Source organism: Strongylocentrotus purpuratus, unplaced genomic scaffold (assembly GCF_000002235.5).
Source record: "Strongylocentrotus purpuratus isolate Spur 01 unplaced genomic scaffold, Spur_5.0 spur5_scaffold_8, whole genome shotgun sequence".
NCBI lineage: Eukaryota > Metazoa > Echinodermata > Echinoidea > Camarodonta > Strongylocentrotidae > Strongylocentrotus > Strongylocentrotus purpuratus.
This window is the reverse complement of record NW_022145614.1, coordinates 15,375,805-15,400,795: the sequence shown is the minus strand read 5'-3', so window position 1 is coordinate 15,400,795 and position 24,991 is coordinate 15,375,805. Positions and strand designations below refer to the sequence as shown.

The window sequence follows — 24,991 nt, the reverse complement described above, 5'->3', positions numbered from 1 at the left end:
GGAAAGTCATAACATTCAAAATGCTTTAAACTTCCGCAATGATCTGGGTTTCATTTCTTTGAGTCGTTGCTGTTTCAGAAAACTACATAGTCTGGATCTTTAAAATTGACGAGGTTATGTCGACCTCTACCTGATTGTCACACGCACTCCATGATAAATAAGGCAAATGCAACTAACAAGACAACTTGGCTTGCAACCTGGTAGTGTCCCATTGGAGAGGGCACGGACCGGGTGTGTCTGCACCTCTCAATCCGCCATCGATTTGAAAAGCATTGGCGTATCCATTGCAGAAGGAGTAGCCATATCAAAATTGTTTATAATATATTTTTTGCTAAATCTTTAATGTGGATTCCTTTATCATACCTTAACATCGTGGTAACATTCTCAATTAAATTTAATCAGACCAGTAACGCTTGTCAGATGGATACAGCAGTTGAACAAAGTTATTAAATACTTCATGCCTACGAGATCCCCTCTTTCAAAAATGCCCCAAAGATGGCCGATGAGACCAAACTGTTCCCCTCCTTCTCCTTCTTCTTCTACATCTCCTTTTTCTTCTTTTCTACTCTCTTCCTTCTCCGTCTTCCCCTTATTCTCCTCTTCTTCCTCTTCTTCTTAATCTCGTCCTACTCATTCTCCACCACCTCCTCTTTCTTCCTCTTCTACTCCCCTTTATCCTCCTTTCCTTCCAGTTCCTTTTCTTCTTCTCTTCTTCTTCTTCTTCTTCTTCTTCTTAATCTCGTCCTACTCATTCTCCTCCACCTCCTCTTTCTTCCTCTTCTACTCCCCTTTATCCTCCTCCTCCTTCCAGTTCCTTCTCTTCTCCTCCTCCTCCTCCTTCTTCTTCCTTCTTCTCTTCTTCTTCTTCTTCTTCCCCTTATTCTCCTTCTTCTTCCTCTTCTTCTTAATCTCGTCCTACTCATTCTCCCCCACCTCCTCTTTCTTCCTCTTCTACTCCCCTTTATCCTCCTCCTCCTTCCAGTTCTTCTCTTCTCCTCCTCCTCCTCCTCCTCCTTCTTCTTCTTCTTCTTCTTCTTCATCTTCTTCTTCTTCTTCTTCTTCTTCTTCTTCTTCTCCTCCTCCTCCATCTCCCCCTATTCTTATTCTTATTATTATCTTAATCATCTTTATCATCATTACGATTATAAAATTACAATCTCGCGGCCAATAGACGCCTTTTACACCCGTATACCTTTACCTATATCATCTTAAATCAGCAAAGTATTACCAAAATATACCTGGGACGCTTCACCACCTGTTCGAGCTGAGAGATTTGGACTAGTACAGCAGTTCCTTCTAGGAAGTCCCGGGTTTTCACAACTTCCGGTTCAGTGAAAGAAGACCGTGGGAAATGTCTATGATTAGAGATGTGTCGAATAAATAGAAGTGGAACCTCAATCCTATGATGATGATGATAACAGGTATTGAAATGTCATCATGAATGTTCAAACAAACAATCAAGCCAAATGGATATAAGCGGACAATGTTTTTTTTAAAATAAATATGCTTGACCTTCTTCGAGCGCGATCACAAAGATTTTTTTTTTCTTTAAAGGGATCCGGTAACTTTGTCTTAGACCTTTTAAAACAAAATCCTTGATTTAGCTCATGCTGCAATGATAATTATAAACCTTATAGTCAGTCAGGGACCCCATGACTTTTACAAGCCGATCGCCTGTCTGATTATCAAGATATATATGATTAAAAATCGAATTCAAATTTTGCGTTTGCCAAACGCTTTTCATTACACTACAGTCTATTGGAGAAACAAGTATGGTTAAACCGGTCACTCAAAGGTTTTTACTTTTTTGAGGCACTTCTTGATCATTTTGAAGCGCAATTTTTGCAGGGCTTCAATATCACAGACACTGATAACACGTAGGGCCGTGCATTGTTAAATGATCTCTTTAAACAACGGCAAGTTCAACAGCATCACCTATGGAAATGCGCGAACATTGCAATTACATCTGCGTAATCCGTACATGATTTCTATAGGCAATACAACTGGGTATTGATATTGCCCTGGAGATGATTTTTCGAAAGTCTTTGCGATCTGGTAAGGTACGATGTGTGTCCCCTGAATGGGATGAGAGGTGTTGCATATCACCCTGCATATATGCATGTAGAATGTTTTTTAAACAAATCATAACACTTTCACAAAACTTTTGATCGCCTTAAAACAATTCAAGAGCTGAAATATACTGGGTTGTCGATACCTCAACGATTCCATTGCAACATATTTGTGAACATTAATTACATCATCTTTTCTTTCAAGATAACATTCTTCTGTCAAATTGATTTGGGATGGCGGTTAGAAATGAATCATTGGTCATTAGTTATGCGTAATGTTAATCGAAGTAAACCTGTGATCTGCTGTTAAATTGATTACGAATTCTCAAAGTCGCGCAATGTAAAGAAAAACACCTGGCCCAGCATTAAAAAAGAACATACATGAGAAATGTCTATTGACATAACACTGTCAATCTGCTTCTAACTTTAACAGTGTTAAAAGGGAATAACCAGAGGCATTTTAAGTGGACCAGAAAGTGGTATCTTTCGAATTCAGCAAAATTGTCAAAGTCGTACTTTGGTACTGAAATACATCTCCTTAATCTATTTTGCACGTTCTCGGATATAAAGATGTACCCTGGCATCTAATCAATACATAGATTACTGTTATTTCTCTACGATAGAGCTTGAATGTGTCGGTACATGGGGCGGGGTAGGGTAGAGTGGGGCGGGGTAGAGTGGGGTGGGGTATGGTGGAGGGGATGGGGAAGGGTGGGGTGGGGTGGGGCGGGTCGGTGTGGGGTCCCATGAGTACAGTGATGCGCTGTCAATGTTAAACACACAACCCATTCAGCTGTATATACAAACCAAATGTATCTGATTAAGTCCAAATGTTACTCCAGTTGCCCAAGGATGATGATTGTTTCCGTCATACTTCCATAATGGATACCATTATGGTGTACCAGACTGTAGAAAACTTGGATTGGGTGTTTTAGGTTTTTTTGTTTTCCCCTAACCTTTCATATGAAATAGCATTCAATCACTATAATGTTCAAATCAATAACGACCAAGGAAACATTTACATTTACACTTGTGCTAACTTTTGGTGTTTTTTCTAGCAACAACTTGAACTTTTGTATAAATGTGTTTTATGTAAGCATTAATTAAGCTTTTGCAGTAATGCATTGTTTTGTACATTATGTACAGTTTGTATTTTATTGTTTTGCCTTGCATACTTTGTTTTATGATGTACATACATTTTGTAGTTGTTAATAAACTTCAAACTTCAAACTTCAAAAAAAGAAGCACATCATTGTTCTATATGAACAGCTAAAAAAAAGACGACATTTGCAGTACATACGTTATCAGTTATCACGCCGTGTTTTTATGCCTCAGACGAAAATCTGGCAAAATGATTGATACATTTCTTTAACTGTTTCATAACTCGTTAGTGATGGATGACTGGAAATTATGATGAATCACATTTGAAGAGCTCTGCGTGCTATAAACAAACCGTTCAGAGCTATTTAAATCCTGGAAACGAACAAGGTTATGAATCTGAAACTAATGTAAATAATATCAGTCCCTCAACAACCGTTGATAAAATCTAGGATGGGGTTTTTCCCCACAACTTTAACATTTACACCCATTTGAACTCTGTCATATTCATATTTCTTTAGCTCCGGATACAACATGTATATAATACAAAATCATACAAAATTTAAAAAATCACAAAGTATTCCCGAAGAAAGTAATGCATCATATATTAAAGAAATAATATTCAGACAAGTCTGCAAATGAGATCGGGAGAAGTCACAAGGACAAGTGTCTTGAAAAGGAAAAACAAGGTGGAGTCTATCCTCAACATGGTACAGAACGTACTAAGACAATCCCGCGTACCTATTTCTTATAATTTTAAGAGCCGTAGGTCCCCTGGATGGAGCTTAGCGACAGGTTAATATAAGTTGATGGAAAAAAACCTGCCTTGCATGAGATTTGATAAAACTTGAATACCTATAATAAATAGTCACAATATCAATCGATGTGATGTGACATAATAACTATAAAATATATATGGTATAGGAGATACAAATGTTTCATTAGGCTCTACAATCATGACAAACTGGTCGATACTGCTTGATCATCTTCATTATAAACTCGAGTATTCACATACGGCACGACGTTATGAGCGGATTTTTTTTGTTTTCTTTTTCACCTGAAATAAGAAAGCAGGCTACTCTATAACAGTACTGGTGTACTCTTGTCAATTAATGTCACCCTGTGTCCATGACCTTGGTGGCATCATTTTTATGTGTAAATGTATGACAGTTATATATTGCGCTTCTATTTTTGTCGAAATTGAGTGAGCTTTCATCGGTAACCCCGCATCGATACAAAAGACTAATATGGGATTTGTAATGTACTCAATATCACATTTGATTTACAGCTTCAGTTGAAAAAAATTATTGTATCAAACAAAGGAGTAATCAATAGGATTAAGCATACTAACTCCTCGATATGAAAATAACTTCGCCACTTTTAGACTATTTTAAAGAGACATACAATTTAATAGATGACAGAAGGTTGCATAAAATTCTTAATTTTGGCATTAACAGGAAGACGATGCTGAAATTATTTTCTATCTTTGTAAGATTAGGCAACAAACAAGGCCACAAAGATAGTTTTTACTAATATATATATATATATACTGTGGCGGTGTGGCCTCCGACATACTTTTACGGAACGTTCATACAAGTGCATTCCTGGCATCAGAAGCATTAATAGTGAATACCAAGGATGCAGTCTGTTAAGATAACTTTCCCCTTCTACACACGCATCTAGTATATTTGTTCAGGGCTCTGAATTAAAATGTATTGAGCCACAGCATAATTTGGAATGATTATCGCGAAAAAAGGTTTCGCCCCGAAAGCACTTGTGTTCACCACCCCTGTCACAAAGGAGTGACTAGTACATGTACCGTTTCGGGTGCCAAACGAAATGCACGCGCTTGTTCTCCTGTGCAAGACTATTTAACCTTACAGCCCGTCTGCATTAGTTTAGCCAGGGAGATTATACCTCTTGATCTTGAAAGTTCACTTTCTGCTCTTTCATATGATACCTCAATCCAGAAAAATGAGCCAGGAATAACAAAGTTCTCTTTGATTAAAGTAGCCCTTACATTTTCAAAATTTTAACAAACGAATTCGTTTTCACTGGGTGCCTGCCGTAGCAAATAGCAGATTTGACAAAATACTTAACTCCGTTTCGTTGACAATTAGCCATGCATGATGACTCTCGTCTACGGCTGATTGTCAACGAAACGGAGTTAAGTCTTTTGTTAATTTCGTTTATTGATACGGCAGTCAGCTAGTGAAAACGAATTCGTTTAATAAAATGATGGGAATGCAAGCACTACTTTAAACAAACAGAACTTTGTCATTCCTCGCTCATTTTTCCTGATTGAGGTGTCATATGAAAGGGCAGAAACTCAACTTTCTAGAAATGTGAATTTGTCTTCGAAATTCAGATACCGCCCGCCAAATGTCTTTTTGGTTTCCTTCCTTCAAATTGCTTTTAATCACTCGTGCGTGAAATATGCATTATCTGAGTAGCATCACATGAAAGAGGAGACTCTAAGCTTTCCAAATATGTATCATTCATTAAATATAGTTGTGATTAAGTTATGATAGAACATCGATACTTCTCGGTTTCGTTTTTTCTGGGACGCACTGTATAGAGGGCACAAGTAGCTAAACGTAGTGCAGTAGGGCTTTAAGTAAAATTATTTAGATCGGTTTGAAGTATGAGAATGAAAGGTATGACAGGCTCCCTAAGTAGGCCTATATTTATCAGTGTTTTTGTGACATTAAGAGACCGCAATGACTTTTGAAAAGTGACTAATCGCTCATCATGGAAGGTGTGGGGAAAGGCCATATGATAGATTTTGATTTCCGATTGATATTAGGGAAAAACCCAACGTATATTTTGTTATCTTATATTCACTCTATATGTTTTTTTTTAATAACAAAAAAACACAGTAGTATCCCTAACATTTACTTTAATTGCGTACATGCATGAATGGAACAGCACCGCCAAAAACCTATCCCACCATGGTCGACTGTTATTACATTTGCATTATATCAATATCTATGACTATGACTATGATACCGAATGGATAGAGAAGAGTTTTTTGTTTTTAATTTCACCTACTATGAAAAGAATAGTCCGGACATCTGTACTAGGCTAACAAAAAACTTGACATCCGAAATAATCAATAGATCATTGATGACAGAACAAGTCTGTCTGAACTTGAAAGAATGACGTCAATGTTTCACAAAAATAATATAAACAAACCAAAACAAAATGTCAGTGTCATGATGGAACAACCACTTTCCAATAACAACAAAATATGATGAAGCGAAGGAAGGAAGAAACATGCCCCAGGCATAAATAAAGGAATAAGAAAGGTACCTCATCAGAAGTGACATTATGTTAAAATCACCTAAAAAAGGTATTGAAAACACACGAACAAATTATTGGCATTAGGAACCAAAAATAAACGGTTAGAGGGTAGAATATTCAGTCAGAAATCTAATCCCGCGCTCCGGGGGGGGGGGGGTTTCGTGGACTTTAATCACTGTGTTCATTCGTTTTATACTGTTAATTACGTGTGAGTAATTATGACAATATGCAGATATGGAAGGTCAGTGGTTAGATAAGATTGCATGCAGGGATACTGCACTATCACATGACATGTTAAACCGTCTGGAAAAAAAATTAAAAATCGGTCAATCGTTACAGGTAATGACCGATTATGCCACCAATATTTTTCGTGAGTACATAGAATCTCTTTGTATAATCATCATGGTGCTGTTACGTCATGTCTAGAAGTACATATTTCATTTTTATATACCACTCATTATATACTTAGTGAAAAATGTATTGATAACAAAATTATTTGGTTCGAAAATAATGCATCGTATGCACGCATGTAACATATCCTCTCATTAAGACAAAAACTACCTCGATTACATGACCTTGCTGACAAATATAACAATGGAATAATAAATGTCAAAAATAAGTGAAACTCATCGTTGGCTGTCAACCTCTAACCAGTAATTTGCGGACTAGACCAATTTTGGTAGACAATGACATAGAAAGACAATAACACCATCAACCCCTCTTATGTTTATAGTTTGAAAAGCATGACGTCAAAATAACCGATGAGAATAACATTTCCAGGTTCACAAAAGTGCTTATTCCAACCGGCAACCATGTGTTTATAGTTTCAAAAATGATGACGTCAAAATAACATATTAGGTTGACTTTTTCCAGCCTCGCAAGGCATGACTCATCATTGGTATTAACAAAAAGGGGGATATAGAGGCGTTTTTATGACGTCCTCATGATAAAAGAGAGTCATCGATATATCAATTCATCGGGTGTTTTTTTTAAAACATTTTGCACAATCAGCCACTACCCACGCATATTGATTAAGATGAATCATGCGCATATTCGGATTAGATCGTTTCCATGGCAACAGGTGTTACTGTCCAGATAATCCCCAAACTACGCTAAGCGGTGGTGGTGTTGGTAGATGCTTTTCCGTTTTCAGGAAATACTTACTATCCCTCGGATTGGGTTGCAATAAAAGTTCAACCTGTGATAATGTAATTCCGCGTTCTCTTTCTTATTTTAACATTTTCATTTCAAAGTTAAAATAACAGATGTTATAAGCAATACAATAATTGTTGATATGATTCGTAAACTATGTTTTTTTTTAAACGTATAATAATATATTTGATTTTATTTTTTTGATTCAAATGATTTTATTTCTCATGCAAAGGGTTTAGCAAAACATAATACAAGAATAATTATATCACAACAAATATGCAATGAAACTATAAATATAATGGAAATAGCACGAGAAAAGAGGAACTAACTTAAAGCAGAGCTTGTTGAAGTATTAGTTCTTCAATTTATATCATGATATGATTATGTTATATATGTATTTGTGTACTTTTGTTAATAAGATATTATGTACCTAGTTTGCAGAAATAAAATCAAACAAACAAATAGGTAATTGATTGACACAATTAGACTCCGTTTGAATTATCATTAATTAGCCTAATAGAAATAATGGTAAAATTATGAGGTAACCATAAAAGGGCTAGAGCATTAAATATCTGTCAGCTCTTCTAAAGCTAATCTTACACATTATTTCTGCTGGGCAGTCCACTGTCGTTCACTGCAGCTTTTTCTGCTGCAGCTATTGATGTTGTGGTGGTGGTGGTGATGGTGGTGACTGTAGTGGTAGTAGTGGTTGTTGTTTTTGTTGCTGCTACTGCTGTTGATCTGGTTGTAAGTGCTGCTGATGCTTCGATAGTTGATTTGCTGATTCCACGAGGTCGGTATAAACCCAAACAAACAAACTAAAACAAGAGCAAAAACAACAGTGGCGGATCAATAAACTGCGTAGCGGTGGCACGTGAGCCATAACAGATTATAAATATAAACAGTGGTGGTTATTTTACCTGACTTCTACGAAAACATAAATGCTTGTTAGTAAGCAACCAGAAGACCGACGGCTTTAGGTCCTCTCTGAGGGACCTGGTAATGGGGATTAATGCCTTACCAAAGGGCACTAGCGCATACAGATTCGAACCCGGGTCGCCGAATTACGAGACCACTGCTCTATACCGACTGAGCTAGCTCATCTGAATCATTCATACACAGACAATGCATTGATACAACCATTTTGAATGTATACATCAGGAAATGATTTGCGTCAAATATGCTGGGAAACAATTAATCGATTCCCTAGCTCACCCCTCCCCTTCCCCAATACACACACAAAGCAGTACAATGTTTAGCAGCCTCAATAACCAAAATATAAATCTCGCCTCAGTATCGGTTATCGTTTAGTTGTTAAACCGTCTCTTTTATTATCGCATAGAATGATGTTGCATTATCAATAATACAAGAGAAGGATTTTAGTATAATCATAAATATAATTTATATATATATATATATATATATATATATATATATATACAACTAATTGCAAATGTGAAAGCTCATGCATATAATATGAAATAAAAATCTTCTTGATTGAGATATAGCATTTGATCATTAGCTAAATAAGTTGAGCATATAACCTATATAACGTCTGACGAAACTCACTACTTTCTACAACCTTTTTTTTAATACGTTGCTATGATATTTGTCATTGTTCTTTTCGAATCGCATACATATCGACGCGAAAGTGCTATCTATTATTATTGGATGAGGTTTAAAGAGCTAGATTATAATCATGCTATAGAAATATCGGAAATTTATTGGTTATTCTAAGATTTATGAAATCTGAGTCAGTGAAAATGACCGTGCCCAGCCCGTATACACTCAGTCGAGGAATAATGAGAGACGATGATGCAGTGAAGATGGAAATTAGTCAGAATAATTATAGATCGAGCGCGATGTTCTGATAATTAAAACTGTTTACAATATACAGAGAAACCTACAAATAAAGACCACTCAACGGAGACATATATTATATGCCCTTTGTCATGTTTTTTTAGGCATGAGGTCTTTAAATACAGGCTCCTTTAGGTTATGTTTCAATATGAAACCATTTTCAAGGGAAACAAAAACTGTTGTGTTTAAAGTCAAGTGGTCTTTCTATACAGGTGGTCACTGAAGCAGGTTTGAATGTATATAATTTTGCAACCTTTTCCTAACTTATTAATGCACGTGTTTGCCACCCCTAACCTCGTCATATAATTACGTTGCAGTGGTAGTTGAGTGTGGGTTAACAATTTAAAAAATATAGTTAAAGGTAAAGACCAGTTATGGTCATGCAATTGCATTGTGAAAGAAACGTTGTGGAATCGATCAGAAAAGGTTGATCATCTAGCATCTAGCATCTGCAAGGTTCTGGAATCATCAAAATGATAACAAATTTGGCCCAGTCTTCGTAAAGTTACAAGCACTATACACAGAAAGATGAATATGGGACTACCCTATATCTCTCACAAACCATGAGAGAAACAAATTTACCAAATATATGAATTAGTAGGCGGTTTCCCGGCAATTTTTTTTATCATCATGTATTAGTCAAAACGTATTCTTTCACATGATGGTAATGAGAGCTTCCATTTCATTTTTTAAAATTGGGGCGTTTCCAATACTGGTCTTTACCTTTAAAGTATCTGTTATCTATAAATGGCATGATCGTTATTTCTATTCTTCAAAATTTATTTCCATAAATTTGTAACCTAAAGACAAAAAGAAAGTTGTAGAGAGGAGAGAAGTAAAAAGGATGCTCCTCCATACAAAAACAATGAAAAACAATGGTACATTAATGTTCAATAGAAACACTGCATTGTAGAAAAGAGTTAGAAGGTAAAAGGAACGCAAGAGAATGAAAAAGAGCCACATTATTGACGATAACAAGACTTGTCGGTACATCGATGTAAATTAGCTTTTGTTTAATCTATTCCATTTAACTGTCATAACTGTTCCTTAATTTTCTCTGTCTTTTTACTCCATATAACCTATTATCTATCCTTGCCTTTAATTGCATGCTTAGCTTTCTCATACTTCATGGTTCACAGTCTTCCTTTTTCTTTATTCCTCTCTTCTTTGTACAGTTACAGAGTTTCTAAAAAAAGTAATTTATAAAAACCATGATAGGGTATAACAGCCCTTAAAACGTTAAACTTCGAGTTACAATGAAAAGTCGATGGTTGATAGATTTAGCGCTTTTCGTACGATATTACAACTACCAAGGAGGAAAATTACACTTTAAAAAAATCACTGCAAAATTGCTTTAGAGAAGAAAAGCGACAAAAGCTTTAGTTTAACAAATTGCAGATGTAATTAATCATAGATGCATGCCAAATCAAAATTGTCAGTCATCAAGATTTTCCACGAGGATCCCTACACTTGAAAATTTCTGTTTGCAGAGGAAGGTTTGTCAACTAATGCCAAATTTTCTAGTTCAAAAATATGCCAACCGAAGAGCACAGGTGCCTTACCGGTATCTCAGATAATTTATATCGCAACTTCACTTATCAATTTCCACACATTAATCATAATCGTTTCCAATAATAAACGCATCTACAGGCTCTTCATCAAAAGCGATGGGAGCATTTTCTAGATTTTGACAAATTAATTAGACAAGTGTGATCTCGAATCTTTCCTCTTTTTTAAAATTCTGAGCGGGTAAGCACAGTAGCAGGTAACGGCGTATTACGGATGGGTCTAATTGGCAGGCGGCTAGAAGGGCGCTTTGATAACTCCGCGCTACGCTGGAAGTTATGAAATTCGCGCAGGAACAATAGATTCTCAAGGAGGTATATACACTGCATGCAAGATCAAGCATTTAATTCAATGTACTTGACGTTGAGTTTGCAATGGAGGGGGATGGCTCTTGGGGAAAGGGCGTCGGTGGAGTTGTGATAAACCCGTATAAAGCCTTATCTCTCTCTCTCTCTCTCTCTCTCTCTCTCTCTCTCTCTCTCTCTCATTACCGCTTTCTCCAGTCTTCTCTTGTACGAGCTCACAATGAGTATAATCATATTTGACCCACGTATGTTCAATTATTCAAATGCCATTCCCATGTTTTCACGTCTGAAACAGCAAACGATTCTTCCCTCAAAAAAGACGTTTGCTGGCATGAAATTCTTATAGGCCTACTCTTCAGAGAAAACATGCAAAAGTCAATTAGCAGGTATTAAATAGGCTTAAACGTTTCATCAGTCATTGTACTTCCTCCTTAAAAAAGTAGGCAATTTAACATTGACTAATTATGTCGATTACTGGACAAATAAATGATAGAAATGATAAAGATGTTTTTTTTAAATTTTGTATAAAGAATCGTTTTTGCATATTGTCTCCTTCCAAGAAAAGCTTTGAGATGTATTCATGCTTTAAATGTAACAACCATTATCCACTGTTATCAGTGCTCGGTAAATTGAAAAAATAGTTCATGAAAAGAGTAACAATTAAAAATAAACATGCGATAGTCGTTATATATTCATGGATTCACAGTTATAACTTTTTTAATGGAAAACATTTGTAATAATCAAATTAGCTCTACTGAAGTAAACCTTCTTGTGAATAAAGTGACAACCATGAATTATAAGTGACTCAAAAAAATTAAATAGAAATAAATTAATCGACTTTATCTATTTGACCCCCCCCCCCCCCCCCCCGAAAGGAAAATTGATAACGTAGGGAAAACACCTAGTATAATTCGCTTCTAACAAAGTACTGATTATGTAGCGTCGTAAAGGAATCGGTATCACAGTGATCTGACATCATTCCAAATTCACTTGGTCAGCTAAAAAATGTGAACAGTGTAGAAGTGTCGTAGTCGAGTGGTTTAAGCACTTGAAATTGACTTGAAATTCGAAGGTCATGGGTCGATCCCCGACACGGCACTAGTGTCCTTTGGCAAGACATCGATCTACATTTGCCACACTCGACCCAGGTGAGGTAGATGGGTACATGGCAGGAACTAATTTCTTGAATTGCTAGAGCGCTGTAATGGCAGTTGGGCAAAAGCCGGGGTATAAAAATTAATTTGTGGGCCTCTGAATACTATTGTCTAGATAGACGGCGCTAAATAAATGCCTATTTTCATTATTATTATTACTATCAACAATGATCGTCAAACGAGACAAACATAACACAAATACGTTCAGTCATGCATCCATGCCGAAGAACCATACTAAATTCATTAGGAAAACGTGCCTCAATGCTAGATAAAATCTGGTTTCAGAGACATCCACCTGCAAAAATATTATTCGAACATGCAAGAATGTTTGACTAAGATTATAACGCTTTTATGTTGACAATATCTCTTGATAAAGATAATATCATAAGAATGGACCCTTATATTGGCATTGTTTAATTACTTGTAATATCTAAGTCAACTTTAACCGAGTGCATTTTCATATAGAACCATAACACAGCCTGCATGTAGTTTTCGTCCCAATAACCATACTAACTTTACTTTCGACGTCGTCGTTTAATTGTTCGAACGCAAAATATTGCGCGCTGTAAGCATCACATCGCTGGGAAAAGCAGAGCCTTGTGTTTCAGTTTCGGGAATATTTTAAACTTGAAAGAGAAGTTCTTTATGACCACGGGACGATATAGCACCAAATATGGATAAGAGAAGCATACCAGGAAATTGATTTTCTGTTAATTTGGACATGATTGAACTTTAAGTTACGAGTAACGAAAAACTCAGCTGAGGGATTTGTTTCCGCTGAAGCGCGAGATGTGTTGAAAATACGAGACATTTAGCATTATTTTTACATTTACTTTTTATTCATAAATATAGAATATAAAAAAGTATTAAATTTCGTATATTTGATATTATAGTATAATCAAATACAATATTTAATAATATACTTCAAGGTTGATTTTGCATTATATTAATATAATATATAATATATTTATTTTCCGTGGAATAGAAACCCCTTTATAACATAGACGGATTTCCACGAAAACACGGAAAACGCATTTAGTTTGAAACGCGTGATGCGCTTTTTTTTCTAAGTTATTGTTGATAACATCATGTTACAGGACTATTGTGGTATTGTATCTCATTGTCAAAGAAATCCCTGTTTTCATCTCTTATAATACACTTTTCGGTGAAAGCATTTCACCACTTGTTATAATTTTGAATGACGACTTGTTGCGGCTGTAGTATTGGGTAATACATTTATGATAACTTATGCGGAGGAGCCACGTAGGAAAATGATAGCGATGTTTAAATATTTCATATATCAAGGCTTAATGAAAAGTTACAATATGATATAAAAAAAAATGAACACTCAGGCTTTGTAAAGAAGGTGATTCAGCTTTGTACAGTATGTATGGTATGTTCTAGTTATTAATTTGTTTATTTACTTCTTTATCCAACGATTTATTTGTGTGTGCATTTATTCATATATCGATGTATTCATTTATCTGTAATTTTTCTATTACCTTTGATATAAGCTTTTCCATTTCTTTTTTCAGTTAAAAAGATGATAAGGAGAGGACGAATTTCTCATATGATAATTTTTTTTATCAAGTTCAACATTGTCCTTTGTTCCATCTTGTTCGTGTTGGTCGGCCCCTCAGCCCCCCCCCCCAAAAAAAAATAGCGGAACATCCACAAATCTTCCGAAAAAAAATCATCCCAACAATACCATATTCAAGAATCCCTTACGGCTATATCCATCATATCCTATCATGGTCAATGCGTGTTGAATGGAAATACAACGTGGTTTCGAAAAAAAGCGTTAGTTTCTGAGCAAATTGAATTCTTTGGGGAGGCTGCCGATGGTAATACCGAAGCGATCACATTTCACATTTGTCATTGCTGCAGCGCTTTCCCCTATTTATTGTACCCTTCTTTTCTTTGTGTTTTTGTTGCGATTCTATGAGTGCGACTGAATTTTGTGATTTATTGCTTGATTTTGAGATCCCGGGGCAATTATAATCACATTACTAGTCACAGTCTAGACATCAGCATTGAACATCTATTCTCGTATTCCGTTTGTTTATTAAAGGCAATAGGCTTATCCATAAACTATATTATGCCAGGAATAACGTGAATGAATTGTAAAAAAACAAGAGAATTCAAATTCTCGTGTAGAAACGACTTAGAGAATTAAGCCATTTGTCATAGAATAACTTTGAGAAGCTAGTGAAACATTACAGGATTTATCAAGAGAATGCGCCAATATATTTTGCTAACGAACAACTATTCAAATTATTTGGAAAAGCAAAAACGTCTTCATAACTTTGATTCACATTTTTTTCCTCCTCGATATTTGATTGACACACTGGATGCATGAAAATTCACTTTTATCGAGTTTTTTAAAACTGCCTTTATGAAATTCTACTGAGAAAAAAAAATCAAAAAAATCAGAGCAATCAAAATAAAAAATAATAATTATCGACATTTGCTGACGGCCATTCAATACCCCCAAAATGTTGATAGGTCATGAAAACTAAGACAATACCAACATAAATTCAATTCACACTTACATGATTTTCAAGATTTAAAAGGTAGGAAATTGATTCCCGGGTCATAGCCTTAAGTGTCCATACTATATATTGTACTTTACCAGTAATCTTTAGCCATACATTAGGAATGAAAGAAGACCCAGATAAATTCTGAAAGTCATCGTATCTCTAATCCATATTTGTGTGTGTTTCCTAAATCGTGGAATCACTAATCTCTAGGATTTAACATTGCACAGATAGGTCCGTGGATAAACAGACGGTAATGTGCGGTTAGTTGTCATGAGACGTTGTTTCCCCCACCATTAGCTGCTTAATTTGAGAGAGATTCTTAAATTACAACTTTCTGGGACACCTATAGGACACTAGACGCTCACCCTGTCACCTAAAGAATGACTTATATCTAGTTCAAGGTGATTTCTATGCAAAGTCACCATTTCCTCTAAAATAATATATAATTCTTATTCAGTAAACAAGGAGGGTTTGTTCGGGGAGGGGTGGAGGAACTTTGGGTTCTTGAATTCAGTTTCTAAATGTGCCTTGCTATTTATTTTTTTTTGGGGGGGGGGGGGCTTGAAGAAATGTTGATAGACTTGAGCTCTCTCCCCGAAAAAGACTCCCTCTGGAATCGCTTCTGCTGGAAACTGGGAACAGAAGTATAATGAACAGAACGAAAATAATTGCATCAAAATAACGTTGCACATATTCGCCATAGACAGTAGGTAATCGTTGATTTTTGTTTAATCTAGTAATTTTATCATCGTCTATCATTATACTTTTTCCGGTGTACGTATTGAGTCACATTGATGTTCAATAAGAAAACAAGGGGGAAATAGAGAGAGGGGAGAAAGATAAATAGAAAGAGAGAGAGAGAGAAAGGGGGATTGAGGGAGAGAGAGAATGAGAGGGTGAGAAGGATTGTTTCTTGAGATTTACATGCTTGTCGCAACCGCTGGCGTATTAATTATAGAGGACGAAACTTGCGGGTGTGTTCTGTGGGTGAGGCGAAGGTTATGACGGACATGCATACACACCTAAAACACAAGAAATGTTTTGCTAATAATATTAGATTTCTTCTCTTTTCTAGTGATCTTCCATGGACATTTAGGTTAAGCATGAAGACTATATCCTTTACCCTACGTCAATCGACGCTTGGTTTACGTATTGGAAGCTTATTACATTTCTGTCTTTCCGCAATTTATTGTCTTCATCACTTTTTTACGCACAGTTTTGAACTCTCTCTGGCTCACACTGAACGAGAATGAGAATACTACGCGTTATTCCCGGCTGTGATAACGATCCTTCGCATGATTTGATAATAGGTATATTGCATATCTATAATAAGTCTAAATGAATATAAGTGATCAGGAAGGGAGTAATAAGTAGAATGGGAAATTGAATAAACATAAAACGCATTTAATGAAAAAGAAGATCAGCATTTTAGAAAATGAATGAAAACGCCAACGCCAAGTTTTGAGGAAGGATTTATGAAATCCGGATGAGAATGAGGAATGAAATATCTGAAGACAAAGACGCAATAGTTGTTGGAGAAAAGGGGGGCATGTTTCGATGATGAATAAAAAGAAGAAAGAGAAGACGAGAAGAAGAAGAAGAAGAAGGGAAGAAGAAGAAGAAAGAAATGAAGAAGAAGTACAGAAAAATCTACCAGTAATTAATGAATCAAAGCTATACTGAAAACCTTTTAAATAAGGTTTTTAACACCTATTACAATTCTTTTTTTCTTCTTTTTTCTATTGAAAGGCAGTCGCGGTGAGATAAGATTTCTGAAAATATTTAAACTTGATCTATCAAGAATAAACCATATTTGCAAAATCGTTTTAAAAAGCCGGTGACTTTATCAGTTTAAGGCAATACTTTAAGAGATTTGAGACAAACGGCTATTCAGAATTACCAAAAAAGACAGTTGAAATGTGTATGATCATAATACCATAGACCTAAATGCATATAAACAAATAATGACATTTTGATATATAGGTAATAAGGTAAATATATATAAGCCATATAGTAATTCAATTTGCAAATACATAAATAATTTCAGTCAAATGAAGCAAAGGATGATCGTTCTCTAAATGCGAGTAGACACCATTTTCAACGGAAGGAACAAATATTCTCTTGATCTGACGAATTATCGTCAATATCGGTGTCATTCGTTATTAAGATGGATTTTATCAAATAATAATGTTTCAAAATATGGCAGACCTTCTAAATCAAAGTAGTATTATGTCGTTTTTGTTTCGTAGAGCACCCGAGAATATATAAGCCGCTCCTAAATTGTGAGATACCAAAACTTTGCTCTGCGAGCTTCGACTCGACAAAACGGAAATGCTCGCATCCAACTATGCGTGAACGAATGAAGCTCAGTGCGAGGAGTTCCCCTCGATCTGTACTCCAAGTTTTGAGTAGCAAAAAACTGTGAATTATACAGTAAAATATCATACACGTCATTGTATTGTACTGTTTTCAGTCATGCCGTTGCCCTTTGGAACTTTGCCTGAAAGCAAATGGAAAGAAAGAGGAAGAGAAAAAGAGAGCGAGACAGAGCGATTGTCATATGCCCCACCCCTTCTCTCTTCCACCAGTTGTGCACGTGACGTCATGAAGTCTCTCTACGCTGATTGGTCCATGAAATCTACTACCAGTTCGCTGCTCTGTATTTGTAACACACGCATTTTTCTCGTGTGTTGATTACATAGTTGTTGGTAAGTTACTCGTGTGTGCGGCTGGACGTGAATGGTTTGTATATCTACCAGTTGCGAGCGCATGAATCATTCATAGTACAGTGGGCTTCCCCCAAACTAGTCAAAACTCTCTGGTTTAGAAATCTACGGTGGTGTTTCGAGAATCCGACAATCTAGGTCTCGCTCTAGCTAGCTCCTTGTGCCTATCGTGAAGTTGTGCTCAGCTGAGGATAGCTCCCTACCTAATTAATTGGACAACCTTCCCGAAGTAGCAGTGGTGCCTAAATCGTGATGATGCATAGTGCTAAAATGTAAGTCTTTTGCCAATTTCTACATCTCATCTTTATTTAATTGTGAGGAATTATTGTTTGAAAGTGATGTGTTCATTCAATAAAAGAATCTCAAATAATTTAAATGGTAAATGAAGTAAAGTATTTACAGTATATTACATCATGTAGATGTTATTGATTATGTTCATCTACATCTTGCATAAATGGTGACGTTTAAAGCAGAGTTTGTACCTAACCTTCATAATGTATTTTTATTCATAGATATTTAAAAGAAAACACGATAGTTTACCTAAATCATGTAATGTAGCCATGTTTGTATCATTTCGTTTTCTCGTTTACAATGTATTCTTTCGATATTTCTCAATCGAATGATCTGTAAAAACCAGAGAGTTATAATGAGAGCCTGCCGGCAAAATACAAAGAGAAAATAGTGAAAAGAATTAAGATGGAGACACGATACAAGAGATTTATATGCATACAGAGTTTTATATGATTGTTATGCCAAATTCAATTTTACATTAGAAATAAACACCATGATTTAACTTAAGTTAGCTTTTTAAATACATATATTCTTGTGTTTTCTAGTAGTGCAATAACTTAAAATGAAAATCATTTACCAACATTCGAATTTAAATTTGTAAGTTCTAGTTGTTTTCCCACTCAAACAAGAACTGTAAAATATCTATTTATGTACTAATTTCAGAAATTGAGAAAATGAGGTAATTTGTAAACCGCATTTTAATATTTAATCCTATATAAATACGTGAAGATGTTCCTCTTTTCAATTTTTGATAGGATATGTTGCCATATTCTTCACTTCGATGTCTTATTTTTTTAAATTAACGGTTCCTAAGGAAACAGATAATGAAAGTTTCGAATTCATTCGCTCATGGAAAAAACCCTAACTGGGACAGAGTCAAGGGTATTATATTCTGGACAATATTTTGCTCCGATACTTCATAATTTTGCAAATAAAAGCCCTGAAAGCGTTACTCATCCATCAAAACTACCATGACTTCTTATCTATGCCTCGATTATTTCCTCTCTTTCTCCTGCTTGAGAGCTCAAAAGCTCTCCCCCCCCCCCTCCCCCCCCCCCTCTCTCTCTCTCTCTCTCTAAATAATTTCTCTGTTTGGGGGCTGTGATGAACCCTTTTGACTTTGTTTCAACTTTCAAGAATGAATTTGCGTTGACCGATTGATGTATGATCACCTTCTTGCCTTGATTGAAATCATTGTGTAATGTGGTTAACAGTGATGTTGAACAGTTGGCAGAACAGATCGATCTCTGGCTAAAACCTTGTGTTTTTTGTTGTTGTCAATTGCAGCCTTCGCGCAAATTTGATTATTATGTTATGTTTGGGGATTTTTCATATCATATAACAAGGTTATCAAAAGCAAAGAGTTAATTTGTAAATGTTTGAAAATCGAGTGTATATTGTATCCATTTCTGTGTTATCATGGTGATAGTAATTATGCCCTGGTTAATTTAGACAAACCTCCGGTTTGATATAGGCCTAAGTAAATATATTGGCCTTCCGACAAAATAAATAGCTTAGTATCAGGAAAAAAGGTCACTATCATGTTTTAATCTTGTTATGTATTACATCCATGTGGCGTTTAATAATTAAGTACTTGTAAATGTAACAGGACCAATTTAAATCGATCAATTACATTTGAATTTTGAAATGTTCAAGCTTTTCATAAACACAGTACCCATGTAGATGTCAATCAGACCGATTGTGAACTCAGTGACTTTATTGATTTAAGAAAGATCCTCAGCATGCACTTTTTAGTCTGCTCAATTTCAACGACCCTTCACCAATTATTTTCTCGAGGAAATATTAATCGGTATTATAGACCGTAAACTACCCGATTAATTGCATCCTCTTGTGGGGCTAGAGCGAGTACTCGAGGAGGAAGCTGCCCGTTCCTGCTGCGGTTGCTGTCCCGGTGCAGGCTAACCTTCCAAACCATACCTTACCCCGTGCTCTTGAATTTTTTGGAAGAGAGAGATAGGGAGAGTGAAAGACTAGCGAATTAATTTGTTATAAGTTTGAAGGCACGTAGTCAACGTACAAGAAGTCGATGAACCACACACTTTCTCTCATGATCTTTTACACCAGATAGAAATTTATCGAGGAATCTAGCACATTAATTTTACCTCGCAAAACAAAAGCGAGGTTGTTAAGACGAATTACTTATCGTTACTATTTCACCACATTTATGCCAATTTGATATTTGAAAGGCATAATTTCATGTTGGAAAATGCAAGATTGTATTGGACGAAACATCGACAGATGAGGTTTTTGTACCTTTATATTTTACATATTAATTGCTATATATTAATCATATGTAATTTAGCATTTCAGACTCGATTTTAGAAGAAGACAAAAATAACCGTTTGAATGTATACTGATAATTCAAAAAGTAGATTTTCTTTTACTACATTTTCTTATTTTTTATTCAAAAATCTCTTCATATCTATTTAGAATATGTTATAACAAAATATAACAGTCTAAGTCCCAATTTTAAATGAAAGGAAATGTAGATGGTTTTTCTTTTCTTCGAAGTAAAGCAGAACATAGTATATCTATTAGAATACATAATAATCCTCAATTGTTCATGTGTAAAATATTCTTCCCCAAATAGGGCATTAATTATCATATTAGAAATTTGATAACCAGATTTTAAACACGAGTAAAACCGGGTATCACATTGACAAAGCGTTCTTTCCCTTTGCATGTTCTTTTTATCATTTGTTTCGAGGTCGACCCAGATTTAGTTAGGCAGCGTATAGATTTGTTTTAATAAAATGGGTCGTTGTTGGTTTATCGGTCGCATAATTTGATTTACTTTGACAAATTTCGCACCTTCCTTAAATCAATAGATCTATTGGGTTTGGCATGAAATATTGTGTTAGGATAAAAGGCCTACAAAAGAGAATTCTTTTTCACCGCAATGTCATTATTTTGGAAACGCAGTCAGTCAACCCGCTGACGTCCATTTAACGCTCGTACATCGTGGTTTTGATTTGGAAAGTAAATAAGATCATCGAAGTCTTGTGTTCAAATGAGTTTTTGATTTGCGGTTTATGAAGGCAAATAAACATGACGTATTTATCATGTTTACATTGGGGACTAGACACCCCTTTTTTCTCCTTTTTCTTCGTCAGGAGCATGACAAGCGGGTTGCTTGCGTACGGTAGATATAGAAAGCGTAATCATTTTCGTAGGCTAATTTCGGCCCACTTTTTCGGCACGTTCCGAATAATAGAGAAGCGCGTGGCTCCGAGTTTCATATTTGTGTCTGTGCCTGTCTCTTTCTTTCTCTATCCCCTCGCTCCCCCTCTGTTTTTCACTCCCTCTCCCTTTCTGTCTCTCCATCTCCATATTCACTATTCATTCTCCCTTTCCCTCTCTCGCGCTCTTTATTTTTGTTTCTTTCCATTCATTTATTATTTTATCTTTGTATGTTTCAACATACAGACAGAAGGTTTGTTTGTATCGTCTGTCTCTTCATGTTTAATCTGTCTGTCTAACTCTTTACCTCACTCTCCCTTTTCTCTGCCTCTCTCTCCCTCTCTCTTTCTCTCTCTCTCTCTCTCTTCTCTCTCTCTCTCTCTCTCTCTCTCTCTCTCCAACTCCACGTTTCTATGTACTCCCCTTGAGAGCAAACGTTGGCTATCGGGCAAGCGGATGGATTCCTAATCTGATCTGGAAACGAGGGACAACGATGTCACTGGTGTGATAAAGTTTATCGCATCCGCTAAGCAGTGTTAAACAACACACTATCATCCAATGTTCACGAGGAAAAGATCATTGGGAGATAGTGCAATCGATATCCAAGTTATTACTCCGAGAAAGGACAAGCCAAACCCCCCCCCCCCCTCCCCCCCCCCCCCCACACGCACACACACACAAATCCGTGTTTTAAACAATACACTTTCATCCCATGCTCATTTGTTGTTGGGGGGTGGATCATTGACAGATTGTGAAGGATAAGAGCAACTAAATCTCAAGTTCATTACCCCCAAAAAGCGCAAGCCGCACCCCATAACCCACACCCACCCACCAACCAGTGTTGAACAACACACCATCATCACTATTCATTAGGAAAAGATCATGAGATATACAAAAAAAATGATGAAAGCCACAAAATCACAGGTTATTGCCCCTACAGAAGGCACACCCCATACACAATATCATCCCATGTTCATAAGAAATAGATGGGATGATAACAAAGGAAATGTAACCGTCTGTGTTCAGTCTGCAGTTTTAGATTAATTAGATTAATTCTGCAACCTTATGCGCAGTTTTTGTGTTTTCTATGCAAGGGAACTTTTTGAATGATAATTTTCAGGAGACCTCCAGTTGCGTGTGGGACAGCCAGTCGTTATTCCATGAAACAGATATGTAACCGTTTACTGCGAAATCTATATCTATTATCGAGACAGGAATTCATACAAGTCATGTCTGATCCAGATTGATAATTACCTGTACCTGCATGCCAGTTTCCTTCCCTGCTCTTCACCTCTGTTTCTTGACCAAAATCGGCATGGTGATTTACTTTGTCAGTGTTTGTATACAAAAATGCAAAGATTTTAACATTCAGAGTTCATATAGCAACGCCTTACCCTTTCCTAATAACTTATTTTATGCCAATATTAAAGTGTATCACCTACGGATACAAACTCAAAGCCACTACCTGCACGTATTATAATCCCGATTTATTTTAAGGGGTCAATTCATCACATGTTGTTCTTCAAATTGGCAACAGTCTTATTTTTCTTTTACTGCTACATTGCTCTGATAAAATCAATGTCTTTAAAAACAATACCTATAATTATGTGTAGGAACATTGTTAAAAAAGTTGGCAAAATATTGCCAATATAAGGATTTAAAGCTTCTTTTTCAGTCCTATTAGAAAACACTTGATTTTGGAGTGGAAATACATACTAATACACTCTTAAAATAGTAATTCAAGCCCGTACTTTGGAGTGCAATCATTCTAATTTGAGGTTGATTCACGTGTACACCAAAGTGACCCCTGACATAATTCCTGAACGAGGGGGAAATCCAGTCTTCTGCACTGAGTAGATCTATACGCAGAATTTGCTCCATTATTTTCCCAGCTTCTATACACCATCATAGAGCTTGTTACACATTGCCAATAACCTACGAAATGAAGAAGAAAACACGTGTATATTAGATTTGCCATAAGCATAGAACGCAGAGAATATAATACCAGAATGCCCTGTATAGACGGAAGTATGGTGAGAGTCGGACGAGTATAAAATAATACTGCTTTCATAATACCATAGCCCCCAACCAAGTTCACTGCTCTTCAAAAAAAGGCAAAGTACATCCTTCCGCCGTATTAGGTCGAATGTACAGGTGCCATATAATTATTATTAGACGATGAGCCTGATTTGGGATGGTAATGCTAAAGTATCCTGTGAAATCGAGCTGGCCATTGTTGTTGTAACGGATGGCGTCGAAAATAGGATCTTTTTTTAACGATTCAGTAAGTGTCTCTTGTTCTCAAGCACAACCTACATGATTCAGCATGTTCCAGTGTTTGTTTTAATATGTAGCGCACGGGTGTGGATGATCATTGTGGATATCTGAAAGGTTATGGTGAGTGGCCGTTACACCCCATAATTAAGACAACGATTAGTATCAAACTCAGTATAGATATCTGCCCCATTAAAAACAGAGACATTTTTCTTTGTTACAGGCTAATCTCTCAGCTAGCTTGTATAGGTGATAATATCTAATAAACATATTGGGGCATACACACTAAATTACAAATACATGTCTATCTATATATCTGTTACCTATTCTCCTTTTTCCTCTCTTACTCTCTTCGTTATTCTCTTTCTGTCTCTCACTCACTCTCGTCTTTGTTCTTTCTCTCACCCACCCACCCACCTGTAGTGGCATTGTAGAGAACCAGCCGCCAGCGAGCCAGATGCACAACGGTCGTCAACGACTTCGGCCGTTCCTCATCAGCCTCATCGACAGCGGCAAGGTCAAGGGCCTGCAGTGGCTCGACAAGGAGAAGACGCTCTTCAAGATTCCCTGGAAACATGCTGGCAAACAAGACTACGACCCTCAAGAAGACTCCAAGATATTCATGGTAGGTCCTTTTGCAAGCCCATATTTCAGAAGTTTCTAGAAATCGATGAAGTTGAATCAAGTTGAACAACAAATTATTAGCCCACAGTAATACATTTTCGGGAAATCAAGAAATAAGAATAGCTGTTGATGATGCCCTGAAAATATGCTGGTTATATAACAAGACTTTGACCATCAGGAAGACTCGAAGATATTCATGATGTGTTCAGTGAAACATCCAAAAAGTTTCAAGAAAAGAATACAATAAATATATAAATAAACAAGTAAAGCTAATCCAAGTTGAAACCCCAAATTTGGAGTCACTTTTGGAAGACAATAGATCTTTCAGCCAATAAAAAAGAAAATTATAAAGAAAACAAGTAAAAACTCATGTATGCAGCCAAGGAATGAGTATTACATCTCATGGATGATAAATAAAGTTAAAAAGAATGATCATGCAAAGATAAATATGGTGATAATGGAATAGCTTTTTTGAAAGACTTTTTACACGTTCATAGAGGGTCGAAGAAAAGCTATAAGACTTCTTAGATCTAATGGTAGAGTGTGAGAACAAACATTTTTCAGACGTGTATCAATCAGAAATATTATTTACGTATGGGGACCGACCTTTAATTTAACGTCACCATCCGAAAGACGTGACTCAGTTTTGAACCGGGGTCGCCCGGGACAGTGTGTAGGCGAAGACAGAGAGCGGACCAGGTGAACTACCACTAGACCAAGTTCGGCACCAAGGTGCCAAATCAAATCTTCTGTAACCAACCTAAACCAGAGACATGTCCCTGCCTCAAAACCATTTCATTTCCACCATGAAAGTCAGAAAGTCATTGT

The 24,991-nt window shown here is 36.3% G+C and overlaps 2 protein-coding genes across 2 annotated transcripts in view; one reads left to right on the top strand and one right to left on the bottom strand.

Moving 5' to 3' along the window:
• Positions 1-7,915: 7,915 nt before the first annotated feature.
• On the bottom strand, positions 7,916-24,010 carry LOC115920207 (C-type lectin domain-containing protein 141-like). The gene is made up of 2 exons (XM_030975432.1): positions 23,957-24,010; positions 7,916-8,440 (listed from the first exon to the last, which is right to left on the bottom strand). Exons 1-2 carry the CDS (start codon positions 23,966-23,968, stop codon positions 8,219-8,221), a joined length of 234 nt encoding a protein of 77 aa, XP_030831292.1. The 5' UTR covers positions 23,969-24,010; the 3' UTR covers positions 7,916-8,218.
• Positions 17,765-24,991, top strand: part of LOC578336 — a 23,203-nt gene continuing 15,976 nt past the window's right edge. Inside the window, exons 1-2 of the mRNA XM_778509.5 lie at positions 17,765-18,045; positions 23,963-24,164. Coding sequence (XP_783602.2) covers positions 18,026-18,045; positions 23,963-24,164 — 222 coding nt within the window. The 5' untranslated portion in view covers positions 17,765-18,025. The remainder of the gene's footprint in view (positions 18,046-23,962; positions 24,165-24,991) is intronic.